This window comes from Plodia interpunctella, chromosome 1 (assembly GCF_027563975.2).
Source record: "Plodia interpunctella isolate USDA-ARS_2022_Savannah chromosome 1, ilPloInte3.2, whole genome shotgun sequence".
Taxonomy (NCBI): domain Eukaryota; kingdom Metazoa; phylum Arthropoda; class Insecta; order Lepidoptera; family Pyralidae; genus Plodia; species Plodia interpunctella.
This window is the reverse complement of record NC_071294.1, coordinates 416,192-434,116: the sequence shown is the minus strand read 5'-3', so window position 1 is coordinate 434,116 and position 17,925 is coordinate 416,192. Positions and strand designations below refer to the sequence as shown.

At 37.9% G+C, this 17,925-nt stretch overlaps 2 protein-coding genes across 5 annotated transcripts; one reads left to right on the top strand and one right to left on the bottom strand.

Annotated features, from left to right (window-relative positions):
- The first annotated feature begins 170 nt into the window (after positions 1-170).
- Positions 171-10,207, top strand: Cog4 (Component of oligomeric golgi complex 4). Its single transcript, XM_053743952.2, has 15 exons — positions 171-361; positions 447-644; positions 944-1,046; positions 1,370-1,511; positions 1,666-1,786; positions 2,528-2,692; positions 3,283-3,456; positions 4,067-4,194; positions 5,161-5,271; positions 6,649-6,883; positions 7,049-7,175; positions 7,665-7,790; positions 8,465-8,637; positions 9,182-9,372; positions 9,793-10,207. The coding sequence occupies exons 1-15, from the start codon at positions 275-277 to the stop codon at positions 9,833-9,835; spliced, it is 2,124 nt and encodes a 707-aa protein (XP_053599927.1). The 5' UTR covers positions 171-274; the 3' UTR covers positions 9,836-10,207.
- LOC128669260 (CKLF-like MARVEL transmembrane domain-containing protein 4) lies at positions 9,977-17,551 on the bottom strand. Of its 4 annotated transcripts, XM_053743986.1 has the most exons (5): positions 17,391-17,542; positions 17,243-17,296; positions 15,060-15,199; positions 13,676-13,942; positions 9,977-13,013 (listed from the first exon to the last, which is right to left on the bottom strand). In XM_053743986.1, exons 3-5 carry the CDS (start codon positions 15,192-15,194, stop codon positions 12,858-12,860), a joined length of 558 nt encoding a protein of 185 aa, XP_053599961.1. In that variant the 5' UTR covers positions 15,195-15,199; positions 17,243-17,296; positions 17,391-17,542; the 3' UTR covers positions 9,977-12,857. The 4 variants fall into 4 exon arrangements, with proteins under 4 accessions (XP_053599961.1, XP_053599950.1, XP_053599970.1 ...); XM_053743975.1 differs by lacking the exon at positions 17,243-17,296 and having other exon boundaries at positions 17,391-17,551; XM_053743995.2 differs by lacking the exons at positions 17,243-17,296; positions 17,391-17,542 and adding an exon at positions 15,926-16,124.
- Between the last annotated feature and the right edge of the window lie 374 nt (positions 17,552-17,925).

The window sequence follows — 17,925 nt, the reverse complement described above, 5'->3', positions numbered from 1 at the left end:
ATGATATTTAAGAATATTTGAGGATAATAAGTGAAATATTTCTATGAAACCGATATAAATCAAAAATGTCCTCACAAATAAATGCTGGCTTTATACTATTTATGCTATGAACCCATTTTTTATGATTACTTGTTGTTTTCTTGACATTGACGTTTGACAGCTGTTTGTTTTCATACTGTCCTGTTGTGTTGTGTTGTGTTGGAACTTGGAAGTTTCAACAGAAAATTTTATTTATTTCAATATAAATAATTTAAAAATTAATCTATAATTTAAAATGTCGCTTACATTGCTCTTGGAGAAATATGATGTCTCTACAGAAGAAGGTCTACAAAAAGCCTTATCAGAAATAGAAAAAGAAGAGGTTAGTGTTCTATTCTTCACTACCCAGGTTTTATGTACCCTTCTTATATTTTGATAAATTAACAGAAATTGCATAAAACTTACAGACGGAAGTCGATGAAGCTCTATCGGGCGTTTTGACTCGCGCCTGTTCGCTGGAAGGCAGACTGAGGACTGCCAGTCAGGCGTACGCGAAGCTGGGAGTAGTGAAGGCTGACGCTCAGGTCGCGGCTGACATGGTGGAGAAGACTGCTGTACTAGCAAGTGATGTCAGTGCTAAAGTTCGACAACTTGATCTAGCCAGAGTAAGAGAATCATGCAGCCTTGAAAGTTCTAATCAATTCACTTTATAAAGTCACATGATATTAATTGAAAACTTTATTTATGTCAAATATAAATATCTGACATAAAGAAAGTTATCAGTGGTAAAAGTTTAAAAGGTTTACAATAATACACTGTCCAAGTTTTATCTATATTTATTGAACCAAATGACTTAAATATACCTTTAGCAAGTCATGTGAAAATGTTAACTTAGCTATTTATGTTTTCATGCCTTTAGATAGTGTGAAGTGTGAAGAATTAAAAAAAATATTTATTTTTCCAGTCCCGTGTAGCAGAGTGTCAGCGGCGGGTGCATGATCTGATAGACCTGCAGCTGTGCAGTGTGGGTGTAGAAGCAGCGATCAAAGCCCATGATTATGAGACAGGTACATGAATAAACTAAATTTTATATGTTGTGAAACTTTGTGAATACAATGTCTTCAATTCAAAAGTAGGAAAGAAATAAATTAACTGAAATTAAATTATATCCACATTCATATTGATATTATAAATGTGAAAGTGTTTTTGTTGTTATGTCTTGTCTTTATGAAAAAATTATTAGGTTATTTAGATGGGTGGTTTTTATTATTCAAAATCGGTCCAGTAGTGTGAGTTTATTCATTACAAATAAAAAAAAAATTTTTCTCTATATACCTAATATTAGTAAGGATTATTATTATTTGCGAATGAAATCTATCCAACTACTCAGCGGCAATGCACGTGTCGCGGTTCCTAAGCATGGACCCAGAGTCTGTGCGCGCGGCGCACGAGCGCGGCCACACTGTCGCGCCCGACCTGCAGCGCGCGCTCGCCGCCGCCGCACACACGCTGCGCGGACATCTCATTAACAAGTATGTTGTCATGTGTCGAGATTGTGGTCATTCTTAATAAAAAAAATATTTTAATTGTCGTGGTTTCCAAAAGGTTGTTTCGGTTTTTGCATCTACTGACTTATATGATTGATTTAGACTATTGCATAAGAGATTTTCTTCTTCTCCCGTTCAGATTCGAAGAAGCGGCTAAAAAAGAGGATGATGCGGCCGTGGAGCGCCTCTTCAAGTTGTTCCCCCAGATCGGGCGAGCGGAGGAGGGCGTTGACCTCTTGGCTAAATACGTAGCTCATCAGGTAGGTCACTTATAGTGTTAGAAATGAAAGATTTGTGGACTTAGGTAGGTATAACAGCGTTTATTATCGTACAATGAGGAGCCTTAACACTTTACAATCACGGAACATTTATCTTAGCACACACGACTGTTACAAGACGAACGACGACACAGACTGACTTGAGAGCGGGCGCGGGAAGCGGGAACGCGTGATGCTATCCACGGACTATAGCGACTGCGAGCGCCAATCACGATCGAGGACCGCGAACATTACCAAATAAGGCGCGTTATTTGCGCGTGTCACAGTATACGCATTGCCGCCAGCCCACAGTATAAATTAATGCAGGGAACGACTTATTTATCGGTAACATCTAGCTCTATCCTTTTGTATGTATAGCCAGAAGGTTATAAGGTTTATTGGTTTTGAATGATCGGTATATCAATGCAGACTGCAGAGAAGTTATTCACATGTTGTAAGTGATCATTAAAAAAGGAATTTTAGTTATTTCATTAAACGTGGGGTGAAATGAAATGAATGAAAATAATGAATTTTCATTCAATGAGTTTAACCCGGGTAAGGTCGAAGACAAAGCTAAACCGAAATCTAAACTGAACCTCCTCTTCGCTCTCAATTTTAGATGAAACTGAATATTTCGGCCATTTTCTGGTCGAAACCGAAACTGAAACCGAACTTTTGGTCGGCGTTATGTCACGGTTTAATATCGTGTTAACATGTTTTCAAGTGTATTTATTTGTTTCCAAGCTAGACACAAGCACCCGGCGGCTGAGCGTGGAGGCGGGCGCGGGCGCGCACGCGCAGGCGCTGAGCGGCGCGCTGGAGGGCGGCGCGCGCGCGCTCGAGCGCGTGCGCCGCGCGCTGCCCGCGGCTGCGCTGCTGCTGCGCGCTGTGTCTATCATACAGCCAGTGGTATGTCACGTACCGGTCGAATACTGTTTGGTTAGCCTTTGGGACTTAACAAGAAGATTTAGGGTTTGTTATTTATTCGTTTTACTAACGGCTCGTCGCGGCTTCGCTCGGGTAAAACTATAGAAAATTATACACGTAAAGCCTCAACATGAATCACTTTAACTTTTGAAAAACCCATATCAAATTCCGTTTCGCATAGGGATAGACAGACAGCGAGAAACGATTTTGTTTTATACTATGTAGTGATTTAGAGCCACTATATATCTCACTGCCTGACAAAAGCCTCCCTCCATTCTTTGCATTTGGTCCGGTCGTGTGTTAAAGTTTTTAGCCAAATCCAAACAAAACAAAATTTTTGCGAAATTATTTGTGATCGAAATGTTAAATTCTACTCATGTTACATGTTTACTGGCCTAAATGAGTAACGTTACGTCCCCCTCCCCTAAGGGTGCACCAGCTGCCTAAGCACACAGACTGAATGGTGGAATTTTAGTGATCGGGTTATGATATACAGCTATATGTGAAGTAGTAGTCTACTTAATTTTTTTTTTAACCAATTATGGAATATTCACATGATGTATTTATTACAGGTATGCAATGGGGCATCGAGAGTGTGCTCCGCTCTCCGCACTTCAAAACTGGATGTCCTCAGTCCCACAGGGTCCAAGAGGAATGCCATTGCAGCGGAACCAGTGTTGTTGGAGTTGGCGCTGGCTTTGAACAGAATCCGACTTTATTTCGACTTCTTGAGGAGGAAAATTGAGGTAAGTTTCTTTGTACTGGCTTTCTTTCTCTTAGCTCAGCGATTTTTTTATCTAAACTAATATTATGAATGCGAAAGTCTGTGTGTCTGTTCCGCTTTCACAGCTAAACCACTGGACATATTTTAATGAAATTCGGTATGCAAGTAGTTAAAAACTCGGTTCAAATATAATCAACCCCCAAATGTCTATGTCGGGGGGTGAAAGTTTGTATGAAAGTCATGTCTGATCCGCTTTTGCAGATAAATTCACGTGGATGTAGCCGCGGACAAAAGCTAGTTATCAATAATTTGAGTGCGTTTGTTGTCAATTTAGCCTTAAAAAAAATAAATTAAGATGAGGTCTAGTGGTGCCATCTTAATTCAAATATTCAATGAAAAACAAATCATTTTAGGAAACAAATTAAGTTCAATTTTCTTATGCAATGCTTTTTAACAACTTTTGAAAATAATGACATGAAAAATTTCGTACCCACGCCTCTAGACAGTATGGTAAATTTCTACTAAATTTTCAAAAGCAAATAGATTTGTTAATATAATACTTACTTTGGGGCTAGCTCAATCTGTGTGATTTGTCCTAATATATTTATTTATTATTTATTCGTGTTCAATAGGCTGACGCATCAGAGTTGGACGAATCCGGTCAGAAAGCGGCGTCGGAGCAGATTGAAAAGATCATAGCAAATTGCGACCTTACAAGGACTGCGCAAGATCTGTTGGGCCAATACTTGGCTTTGGAGAGGTATTTATATTCCACCACGGTAGCGTTCTGGATTCGATTCCTAGTGCAAGCAAATATTGTGATCACGAATACGCTGTGCGGCAGTGCTGGGTGTGTTGTGCCCTTGTGTCCATCAGACCTGATACAAGCTTCGTGGTTAAGCCTGGTAGAAGGGACAAACCCAAATGTGCTGGCTTGATATCGTCAAGGATGATATGCGTGACAATGGTCTGACAACTGGGGATGCCGACGACCGCGCGAAGTTGAGGGGAAAATGTAGGAAAGCGGACGCTGGGCTCTTACACTTCACGGCTTAGGAATCAATCACAAAAACGTTGAGATTTCTATAATTTTAATTAAATTGATCAATTTAATTAATCATAATTCTATTTTTAATAAAATTTGATTAGTTAATTTGAAATCTATTGTGAATGTTGTGTATACAATACAACTATCAAGTATGAAATTTTGGTGCTGTTTTTTCGGCAAGATTGATTAAATCTAAGTCGCTCGTTTTAAAGATGGCTGATAGAGGTTGATAGCCAAGAGTTTGTTTGATTCTAGATAGGACTCCAGTTTTTACTTGTAGTAAGTACTTTTTAACATCAATGTCTAATGTATATCATCCTAAATTGACAATAACAATTTTATTTAAACTTTTTGATTTCATAAAAACTAGTTTCAGTTTTGATAAATTAGTGTTTGATTGTCATGCAATGTGACATTTTGTACTTATGTATTGTACTATGTAATTAATTTGTGCAATAAAGAATTTTTGTATTGTAAGGCTGGACGTGGATTGCGCTCTCATGCAGCACTGGACTCGCATCCACCTAGCTAAGGACACCGAGTGCTCTCGTAATTTTAATATAGATGTACTAACATAGTTTGTAAGACACTCTGTTACTAACACTATATAGATTTTTAAACCTGAAATAAATGATTTTTATTTTATTTATTTTATTTATTAGTTCTTTCTATGTGAAGGTTCTTCTTGGAGGAGAGCGTCAGTAAAGCGCTCAAACTGGCCGTCCCGAGCGCCGGCGCCGGCTCCAGCCTCGTGGACGACGTCTTCTTCCTCGCCAGGAAGGTGATCAGGTCAGTCCACTAGCCACCACTAGCCTAAATGGCTGGCTTGGCTGCCAATACTGGGTGTTTATCGACCAATCTTGTCTGTTGCGTCCCTAGACATGACGTGTTAGAGGAAATAAAATAGTTCATGTCAGTCCTATTTTCTTGTAATGTTGTGTCAGCACAACACGTCCAAGAGGACGTGTGACTACAGGATCGATGCAACAACATCGTAATTATTAATAGTATGTAAGCTAGAGTTAAGTTAAATAAAGATTTCGCTGGTATCATTTACCAAGTCAACTGAGATTTCTTCTCAGCAGTGGTCGTTCCGAAATGCCAGTAGTTTGTAGCTTGTGAGAAATAACTATAAATATAAAAAATTACGAGAAAAAGTGCCTGTGAAGGTCTAATTTCTGAATAAATGATTTGATTTGAATTTGAGATTGTGGACCCAACATTGTTCATTGGTGTCTGTTAGAGGTGTGGCAAAGTCAAAAAAATTGTCCATTAAATTATTAAATATCCGTTCTCAATGTATGTAAAGACAGATTGTCTGGTCATATAAAGGAAGGAACGTTCCCCGCAGTCTCCCAACTCGTTGTCTGAGCGTCTTTCACGTGGAAGTCTTATCAATAAGCTGGCTAGGTGGGGTATGCTTGACCAGTCTTAGAACATTGCGATTGTGGTTTCTCCCCACAATCGATGGCTTATCTCCTCGCCTGTCCCGAGTGTCCAAACACCTGTACTCGGGCTGACTTGATGGCAGCTTCCGATGAAGCCATCGAAGTGGCTCGGTTCAGGCAAGAATATATTTAGGTAGCACCCCCAATAGAGCGTTGATTTACCATCGACACGCAAAGAAGATCAATAAGCTTCAGACATCAGTCCATTTGGTGCCTCTGCCCTAACCATGGCACGCATACTATCGTGCTTTACGTACCACCTGCACACCGAAAGACCTGTATGACGCCACAGATAATGCTAGGAAAATGCCACATTTACACTCAGGGAAGTGAGCCCAGTGGGCAGCATGAGCATGTTAATAGGTTACTCGCGCTGTCCCTGCTCGTGTAACTGCCGCTGCCCGGCGCACACAGGAGTGGATTAATGAAAAAACAGTTACCTTTTTTAGAACTTTATGAAATTGAACTGGTAATATGGGATGACTTATACTGGCCAGTCATAATGCTGTCGAACCAGCAATTCATTCAATAATTTCAAGTCATTTTTGCGAGTTGATAAATAAAGAAGAGAGAGAGAATAAGAACATGAAGGCTGAGTGTAAATGCTCACTCGCGTCGTTATTGCTGCAGAAGTGTTTAGGGAAATATTTGGGGCAGCGGCAGGAGAAGTCGCAGCGGCTTAGTGTAAATGTCGGTAAGATTAATTCACTTTCCCCAGGCGAAGTATATCAACGGGCACTGTGGACGGCGCGTGCGCAGTTCTCAATGAAACGAGCGCTTTGCTAGAAAGAGAATGTGCGTCTGCCCTAAGGAGATGGCTTCGGACCGCCCCGCCCGATACCTTACCATTCCCGTCGCCCCCTGACTGCCAGAACATTGGAGATTTGAATCCTGCTTTGGCTCTGGCTACAAGATTGAACAGGGACTTGGAAGCCCAACGAGCTTTGTTTTTGGTAAGTTGTATAAACACGCTTGTTTCAGAAAATTCCGCCTAGCGTGTAAAACTAGGTACTTTAGAACACGCTTGGCGCATATCAGTGTATAAGTAACATCATATCTTCTTATAAACTGGTGTCTGATTTCCAACTTTGTAATGCTTATATTGTTTTGATGTGCAGGCGCACATGAACGAGGCGGAGTCTGGCGGCGAGTGGTCGGAGCGGCTCGCGAGCGAAGCCGCGGGCGAGGCGGCGGCGCTGTGTCGCTCCGAGCGGGAGCTGGACAAGCTGCAGTCCTGCGCCGCTGGTAATATTGTGTGTCTGTGTCTCCCGCAGCACGGAGGACCACGAGATATTCTATTTTAGGTCACCATCCAGTGACCACTGCAAAGTGGCTTAAAACTAAGCTAACCCGCACACTAGCGCCGCCATCCTTATTAATTTATATTTGTAGCGAAACTAAAACATTGCCACAAGAGATTATGCTGTTCTTATTCGTATTCCTCATGGCTGACGGTCGTGGTCGTTACGTGGAACTTTAGAACACACACACAACTTTCTTGGCACTATTAATGGAGTGGTTTGCCAATGCCTTCTCCATTGCACACACAAGTTTTCTCACTGAAGCAATTGGTGGTCTATGAAAACTACTTACCTATACATGAGTCAGATTGGTATACAAACTCATGTGACACGAGTAGGATTCGAACCTGGGACCTTTCGGTTCACAAGCTAATAATGAAATGTTTGTTTTTTTTAAATGTATATTGTACAATATACAATATGTGTCGGGCAGGTCTAGCAGCAGCGGCGGCCGCGTTCCGCGCCGCCCACGACCTGGCGCTGGCGGCGCTGCTCGCCGCTCTCAAGCCCAAAGTCGTGGCGTGGGCCGAGTACATAGCTGACCCGGGACTTGATATCGGTAAATATATTCCATAGGGCCCACTTGGTTTTTTTTTCCATAGGTTTTGACATTTGACGTTTGTGTCGAATCTTCATACAATTACTACGATGTACGTCGATGGACGTTAAAATAACGGAGGACGGGTAGTGCGTCTATATTCACTTCCTCACCTGTGATAAGTCGTAGCGCTGCGAGCGAGCGCTCAGTTGTTTACGAGACAGCGAGGCGCACGGACGTTGGAGCATCAGTCATGTGGCTGTGATGTACAGTTACGTGCGAGAATGGGGCACGTAACCTCGCTAGAATACCACAGGGTGGATTATTTGGACCGTGGCTTTTTAACATTCTCGGGCTCAATATGGTTGCTCCATATCCTCCTGTGGATTTCGTACGAAGCAACTAAGGGACACATTGCATTACACACAGCTTGAACAGCTGATAGGCAATTGGCTACAATAGCATTCCTAAAAAGGATTGACGTCAGGCAGGCGGATGATTGCAAAATCAGTCTTCGAAATTTTAAGGATTATTTACGCTAATCACGATCTTCGCGGCGTCAACCGAGAACACGTGAAAGTAAGAGGAGAGTCGAAAATGAAACGGGAACATTCTCAGTAGAGAAAGAGATAGATAATATAAAACTTTTAAAAGTAAATGCCTCGAGTTGTCCAATTGTCAAAACCATGAACCAGGCGAAGCCGAAGAAGAATGCGACGCCGGTGCCCTGCCGTTGGCGCTGGAGACGCTGAGCGACGCCGCGCGGCAAGCGTTGTCCAGCACCAGCTCGGAGCGGCTGCTGACGGCCGTGGTTGTGGACGTGGCCACCAGAGCCGAGGACAGGATTTTATATCATCACTATAATAAGGTAAGTTGTAGAGGCTAGGTTACCGGTTGAGGAACACTCTAAAGATTCAGCTCAGATTCAGAAAGAAAGAAAAAATGTTTTGTTTCCACCATAATTCAAATTACATCAGTTGTATTTATAAGGGAGGGGGTGGACTGGAGCCTGAGCTAGGAGAATTCAGGACTCCAGGACTCTCTCACAGTAACATTGTGTGATCATTGGATATCGGAGATACGATACGGAAGTGGGGCACAAGGTTCGGATGTGTCGTTTTCGAGTATGCTTTTGTGGTCGTGTATCGTTTAATTTTTTATTTTATTATTGATGCTTGGATCATACAATATGCATACGACTTATGGTTAAATATGATTTAGCATCTTAAGTGTAATTATCTTTTTATTAAAAAAAATATTTGCAAGACCCGGGAAATATTTTTAAATTTTCGTGTTTAGATCCAGCTGCGTCAGACTGCAAAGTCTATGAATTATCATAACGATCTTGAATACATATATATGTTATCTAGATTATACATATTTTTGTGTGACCTCGACAACTACCGTATCAGAGCGGCGGCCTCCTGGTGGAGCGGCGCGCGCGGCGACTGGCGGCGTGGGCGGGCGGCGGCGCGGGCGGCGCGCGCGAGCGCTGTGCGCGTCTCGCCGCCGCCGCCGCGCTGCTGGCGCTCGACCGCGCGCACCACGCCGTCTCCAGCGCCAGGCTCACGCCGCACCAGGCGAGGGACTTCCTCATACGAAGGTATTGTATATAGTGTACATCTTATTGCTGGGGCTGTTGGGGCTATAATCGATAAGTCGCCGAGCCTTAATGATTGCTGTTTGATACCTTGCCGCCCAGCCGCCAGACTGACATCGCTGCACGCGAGGGACTTCCTCACGCGAAGGTATTGTACATCTTATTGCTGAGGCAGTTAAGGCTATAGTCGCGTGACGATGTTGTATTAGCTGTTATCGAGCTACAATACGCCAGTGATGCCTTACCGTGCAATGCGAGGCTGATGCCATAGCAGGCGAGAGACTTTCTTACTCGAAGGTATAATAGATCTTATTGCTGAGTCAGTTAAGGTTATTATCGGGAACGGTGTTCCATAAGCCCTATTGACTGTGGACAACACTGTAAAGTTAAAAAACTCATTCATAAAAATTGATTTTCTTTCAGAACCGACTTCAAGATAGAAGATATCAAAAGGTTGAAACTATAAATATAATATTTGATTATATTATATACTCTTGCAAAGAAATATAAATTATTACTATATGAGTTATTACGAAATGTCTAATAAATTATATACTTAGCTTATAATATTACAATTATTATTATGATGAGAAATAAAAGGCATTGATATGACTAACGTTTTAATTCTTTTTATAATAGGTACATTTAACATTTACTTGTCAAAATGCTGAATAGTGACAGTAACAACTAACCTATGTTAAAAAAAAAACATACTCGTACAGCTCAAATCAAATATTTACAAAAGAATCGATTTTTTGCTCGAAATAAACAATCGAAAAAAAAAAAGAAATAAAGTTACGATAAGTATAAAACATTTTGTATATATCAAACACAAAAATCTACTTTATTCAAGGCACTGTGTCGATGTCGCGGCATTGTAATATACGTGACAAATAACATAGTAATTATGACAGCAACGGCTTTGCTAAATCAATGTGAAATAAATGCATGGAAATTAAAATACGCAATATAATAGAAAATACTCTTCACCTAAGAAAAACAATACGTGGTTTCGCTTTGTATAATGACAGATATTGACGGCACTTCATGACTAATACGTGTTTATCAGTTTCAAGTAGTAAGTCTTGAAAAAATTAACGTTTCTTCTAATAATAATTTACGTATAGTAAGAAACGAAATTGTTATGTATATTCTTAAGACAAGGCAAAAACAAATAATTCTACAAATATGGACATACGAAGAACTAAAATCTAAACGTTTTATAGTATTCCATAACAAAAAGGTACCAACTTTGAAGCCAGCTGAGTTGTGCATGTTTATTTATGAATATTATTAATTAATTAATCTCAATTTTATAAGTGTCACAGCTTTGCCTAAAATGAGTGTAAAAAATATAGTTTTCTTTATTATTTACCTTAGAGCTAGATACATTTATAAAGCGTCGATTTAATTCAAGGCACCACACCACAAAATATTATATTTTAACATAAATAGTGTCTCAATTCCAATATTAATAAAGCTTAGTATATAGCAAATTTTGTTCGTTAAGTTAAATTTATCTCTGTAACTATCAGAGTAGAGAAAATAATGGTCATGTTTTAAGTAGCTATCTCGAAATTATAAAAATATTTGGGGCTAGTACGAGATTTTGCGAGTACGTTATCGCCATTAAGAAAATTTATATAGAAAATGGACAGCACTTTCATCATACGCCTCTATAAAGTTTTTGAACTTGTCGATACGATTACGTTCTCGCAAATATTCGTGCTAGCCGATTGCTTTATCTTCAAGCTGAAATGGTTCTTGTAAATGCTTTGATAAACAATTTTTATTGTAAATATTTCATAGAAAAAATACGTATTATCAATGGTTATCACTAATAAAAAGATCAACAAATTTACGTGACAGTCATATATCTTACTTATATATTCTTATCCGTCTCATCCCATACTCTAACTCAGGTAGTGATGTAGTGTCATAATATTTATAAAAGATAGCTAATAATATCCAGGGTTATTTAAATCAATAGTATTCTCTTGATTATGCTGCAATTGTCTTTAGAGTACGGAACACTTATGTCGCCTTTCGATCAAGAACCGATTTATTAACCATACACTGTTAAAATTTCTGAGAATACACGAATTAATTAAATTACCCTATATATTTAAAGCATTCATAGAAAAATAATTACGAAGTATAGAAGATCAGTACAAAAATACAATTAAATAGATCATTAAATATGTTTATAAAATGAAATAAATCATTGAGCATACCCATAATTTACAGACGCCAAATCTTTGGTACAATTTCTTGTAATAAACTTCACAAATTCCGGTATAAATTCGTATGGAACAGAATAACATTAGTAATAGTTAGCTGTATTAAGTACTTACATATAAAGGTACATTTTGTTCTTAATCTAAATATATATAAACTTTAAAAACAACAAATATAACACGAAATTAATAATTGATTTATCATCGCAATCAGCCATCGTCCAATATATATTTGTGACAATGTGTTAATAATTGATTAGATAAATTCTTATTACTAAAAATAAATTCTAACAGTAGTCATTAATTCATTTATTTTAATGTACTAATCATTCACAACTAGAGGATTTACGTCAAATATTACATTTCGTGTTTTATCCAATCAGAATAAAGCAAAATTGCGTGTTAATTTCCGATTGGCGGATGAAACGTCAAATTTGACATATCTCCTTGTTGAGATGAAGTTTAAAAACTTATTAATTTTGTCATTGCATTGTCTTTTTATACTATTCAATTGTCGTGTATTTTTTTAAAATGTTTTTATATCAATAAAGTGCATATTTTAAATAATGCTTCTTGCATGACTAGGTGCAAGACAAGTGCGGTCTACACTATTTAACATGTTAAAGAGGTATTCATCAAACATTAGAGAGAAAACATTCAAGTTAAAATAAGCAATATTTTTTTGCACAAAGAAACAAAGACTGTAAGTGAATTAGGTTAAAGAATCACTTCTATATTATATTTAGGGGGTAAACGGAGCCAACAGTCGCGAGACTGGAAAGCAACATTTATTTTAAATTTATATATTAATATAAGTTTAAAATCAATGTTGCTTTATTGTAAGGGCTATTAACCCCTCATACAATAAGTCCGGTGCAAACCAATCTATAAATTGAGTTTCCGGACTTTTTGGGAAAATAGTATACCTCGTTTGTTTAGATATTTAAAAAAGGTAATTTAAATTTTCCCTCTCAAAATCAAAATCTTAGCCCATTGCAAATTAATTATTTCATAAATCGTAAATTACATTATCAATGTCGAACGTGCTAACATTTTATTAAGTATATGATATATACCATAAATTATATGTCGACCTTTTAAATATCAAAACAAACGTATTACAGTCGTAAACCAGTCTATGCTCCTATTGAGGTCTAAACACTTAACTCGTCGGTGGCGTTTCCATTTTAGTACGAAATCGGGAAAATAACTCGGCAAATAAAGTTCAAAATTGCGTAACATGGACATCCACTAGTAGCCCTGGCGGGGCGGGGGCGGCGGGCGCTCCACAGACGTGGTCTGCTTGGACACGACCCGCGCGCCCTGCGCCAGCCCCCCCGCGCGCACCGCCCGCCACTTCAGGAACGCATCGATCGCGTACGCTAGCGTAGCTGCGAACCCGAAGAACTGGAATAAACCATGCGACGACACAATTGTAGCATACCTTCTACCACGATAGGGACCGACACTGTTTAAACCTTTCGACATTTCATCTCAGGTAGTGGTCGTTCCGAAATGCCAGTCGTTTGTAGCTTTTTGAGAAATATTTTCAAATTTGACATTAAAAAAATAATAATTTCTGAATAAATGCTTGATATATGCTGAATGCTGAATAATTGAAAGGTCTGCTCATGTGAGAAATTTGAAATAGCTAGAGAAATATACCGATGTGTGATCACCGTGCTCGAAATTAAGAACGCAATAGGTTCGAAAATATTCTCCAAAATTGCTGAGAATTATATTAAGTGTCTCATGAAACCTTTATTTTCTCATGGAATCTATAGGAATCTACGGGAATTCTCAAAGGGAGAAATTACTGAGAACAGAAAATTTGTTCAATGGCATAACGCTAGGCAAATATTATCTAACAACTGCCTGTACTATAACTTGACATTAATAAAACCAACACATTGAGAGCAATTTTTTCTCATATTAATGAAATAAAAGATTATTTATCTTATCATGTCAAACTCACACGAGCCCACATTACACTAACGGAATCGTTCTTCTGGGCTGGGCACAGGCCTCCATTAACTTAAAACTAATAATAAACTATTAGATCCACTCACCGCTCCAGCAGAATATCCTCCATCGTAAACCGACGTGGCTATACTAGCCGCGATCAAATACAGCAGTGTCCACAACGCACAGAAAACAAACTCGATCTTCAGCCACGGGATCTTGTAGAACTTCTCCACCATGTGGAACAGGTACAGGAACAGCAAGATGCCGGAGAACCAGAACGCGAACATCGAGATCCAGATGAAGTATGCGCCTTTGGACAGGTGACTGTACCGGGACAGTTGGATGCAGAGGAAACCGATTAAACTGCTCACCTGAAATCAAATATTGTGTTTATGCTGAAGATTTTTTTATTCACCTTCATATCGTATGGTGTGATGGTGAATAAAAACATTGTGGATCCAGTCAAATATAGATATATAGAACTCCACAAACTGACATCTGTTCTAACGCTATATGCATTGATTGTACCAATTATCTAATTGGATTGATAATTATCGTTAGAACAGATGTCAGTTTGTGGAGTTCTAACAATCTTATAACCTTTGTATCCTTTTGTAATTTGCTTGTTGCTGTATCATATCAGTTTTGTGAAACTTTTTTTTTTTAATTGATAAATCAATCATCTAGGTAACGCAAAGAACAGCATTCCCAAAGAGAGTTCAAGTCAGACAGGCAACCGGCAAACAGTTTTCGGAGTGCGGCGACAATTAAAGGTTTATTTCTAGTTTTACATGGGTTTCAAAGTCTCATGGTCGTGTATGCAACCGGGAACATCGAGAAAGATTGTTACTATCTATTCACTATAGGTCACGTAAGATTTTTCATCACTAAATTTATTATTTGTACCTCCTATTAGTTCCTGCAGAAAGTGGTGATAACACAAATTCCCGAAGAGATTTGGACCTAAGACAGCAATGCGCAGAATGCGCGCATGGCAATCATTTGTTTACAAACTAAGCGAGAGCGTGCCACCTTGGTATGCGTTCCAGTTACACGCACTGTGTTATCGCGAATCGCTATGCACCATTAGACACCACAACTCGCCCACATATATGTGTCATATCGATACCTCGAAAAGCAAAGGATCAATTAACAAGTTTTTACAAAAATAAAAATTTTGCCACAATCTTTTATTGTCGTCAGACATCTTGTTGCATACAACAAGTGTCACTAAAAAACCGTGCTGTAAAGCGTTGAGGAACCCTCAACGGCGCCGATCCTAAGTACACTATAAAGTCATGCTTATCATAATATAATAATGCATTGTCAATGTTGGAAACATTTACTTGGATCAAGGTGATTTTTGGTGTGAGATAGTTGGAAAGTTAGATAATGCTAAAGGCTGCTTTATGCCGTGGACAACAGCTAAATTATCAGCTATTAAATTATTATAATATATATTTAAAATTAAATTGAAATGGTACTTACAACTTGTACAACTTTGAGTATGCCAGGGATGGTCCTCACATAGAGAGGGTCGAACCTCAGGTTGGTCTGGACAGTGGTGCTCGACGTCACCGTGGTGGTGGTCGTGTGCTGCCCAGGGAATCCCACTTCCGCCATCTTGTCTGTGTTGTTATAGACAAAGTTAAGTCCAGCACAAAACTAGAGGCAATAATATAGCTTTGTGGTAATAATTTCAAAAAAAGTTATTAATGCATGAAAACTAGGTGTTTATTTTAACGAAATCAATAGTTACTAAATCATGTTCTTGCCAATAGTTTCATAATTAATATTAGCCACTTTTTTGTAGCATGTCAAATACAATCAAATAGAAACCACACATTAAGCTCCTAACCTCCATATTTCATAGGTTAATGTGCCGTCGACTGTACGGTAAAAAAATCACAGAACAGTATTTACATCTAAAAATGAGTTGCAACTTGCCACAATTTACACTTTTGTTAGTAATTTAGTCCATGTATAAAATTAATGATATGTTTATTGTTTAACATTTTTTATCAGATAATCTACATAAAAATACTTTCTATTTGTCTGCTACTCTGCTAGTAGGTATCGAGGGTATATCAAGGTCAACAAACATACAGTACTAACCATGTACTAACCTACCTATTAAATACCTTATACCTCGTTTTTAAATACCTTGGTATGAGGTATTGTGCAATCAAAATATTTCTCACGCTATACACTGTGAGGTGCAAAAATATTATTTACTATTTTAGTTTCAGATATTTTGCACAAGTACTTATATTATTTAATTATGATAAGTAATAATATTAATTCTTAAAAGTATATCAAAATCAAAATCTTTCTACAAAAAAAAATTCTACTACCACTTTGACATTTGTAAATCAAAATAATATCCAACTATTTGTAACAAGAAAACATGCAAAAATATATGAGCACACTTCACAAGCAGATAACAGCAATGACTGTCAACAGATAATAAAGTAATCAGTGAAAATTGATATGGATGACTAATTCGGGTATTTGTGGCAGAGGAAACAGCTTGTCAGATTAACATTTTTGATGATTATAAAAAAGATTACATAGGAATGGATTATGGAATTAATCCATTCCTTTTTCCATCCAGTGACTGAAATTTTTCAGTAATTTTAATCATACCCTTATCTAAATTTTTGTGGGTAGAACTCAACACTGCACAATTAACAAAATCTTTTTTACATAAACTGGACTTTTTTTATATAACCTTTTAATTAGAGTAAAATTTTTTTCATAAATATCTCGATTGGCAATTGCAGGTAACTAGTAAGGAAAAAAAGATGATGTTTTAACTGTAAAACACCCTCAACCTCTGCTACAAAGCTTACTGTGAATTTAATATGAACAGAGTTCTTAGTGCATCTGCAATTTCCTTTACTCTATCAAATCTTTTTATGACTTTACAATTAGCAATAAGTAATATAGACTTTCTAGGAAACTATTTTTAAGGTTAATAAATATTTTACTTCAGAATATATAAGTTTGAACAAATATTAGATTTATTTTCAACAAAATTTAACAAAAAGTACTCTGAAGATTGTTTACATATTAAGAATTTAAGACAAAACATATTTTACAACCAATTGTAGTATTACATTGTGACCATACCTTGATGTGATTGGTTAGCTGCAAAGTTCTGATAGTGAAAAGTTAATTAGACACTCACACAACCTCTGTATTGGTGCTACAGCTACATTACTACAGTAATGAAATACATAGCAAGTACACTATTAAATGTATGATAGTTGTGAGCCTTTATAAGTATAAGCCTTTGTGACTAAATAACATATTTTGTAAATTCCACATTATACATAACACATGTAGTGGAGCTAATCTTTATGATAAATATAATGCCGATAGCTATTTTTGAGCATAACTCGAGAGATGTATTTATATTTTACTATCAAAACTAATTAGGTAAGTAGACATGAGGAAACACCATGTACAACTAAGACAACACCTATTTTAGTAGGTAATATAAAAATAAGTATAATAGAGTCGCTCCCCGTCCTTGTGCTATCGAACACATGATGCCAGTGGGTACTATTGTGCAAGCAACTTTCCCACACTAGCACTAAAATAGGGGCAGACAACAGATCAGATAAAACTACTTCAACCAAATTAACTACAACTTTTATAAGACATACGACTCCAGGACACGAATAGTTCATATTAGATACCCCTTGCCGCGCCGTCATCACCTAAAATAGCAATTTATTCAGCACGGAACCGAAATAAACACAATTTCACTCATTACAAAATACAAATCATTGAAAATTTTGAAAAATAACTCACCAACAGAAATGTATAATCCGTGTTAACTATTATATGTAACTACACCTTTTTTATTGAGAAAAAAGCATGAAAAGCGTCGATAAAACCTACAAATTGAATAAAATAGTGACACGAAAAGTGACAGTCAACAATGAGTGACAACGGTGACAAGCAATGTACTCTGTGGTGACAAGACAACACGAGAAGTGTTCAGTGTTGCCAACTAACTGCTAATTACCTCAACGACCCCCCGCGCTCTTTTCCAAATCTATGCTCATGACTATGAAAGACGATGTCGATTTTTATGTTTCAGCCATGGAATTAGTAGGTACATTGTACGAAGTACTTGCTAAATCCATGGTAGGTACTACGTACATACTAAATTCATGGTTTCAGCATTCAGTAACCATCTATAGTACTATTTGTTGTATACGTGTAGTCTACTGAGATGGAAATGTCGACGATTCTTTAGACTGCTAAGAATGTCTCTCTAACTAATGAAGCCACATACATTTATGCATAGGTAGGTATGATCTCACGCCGTTTCATACCAAGT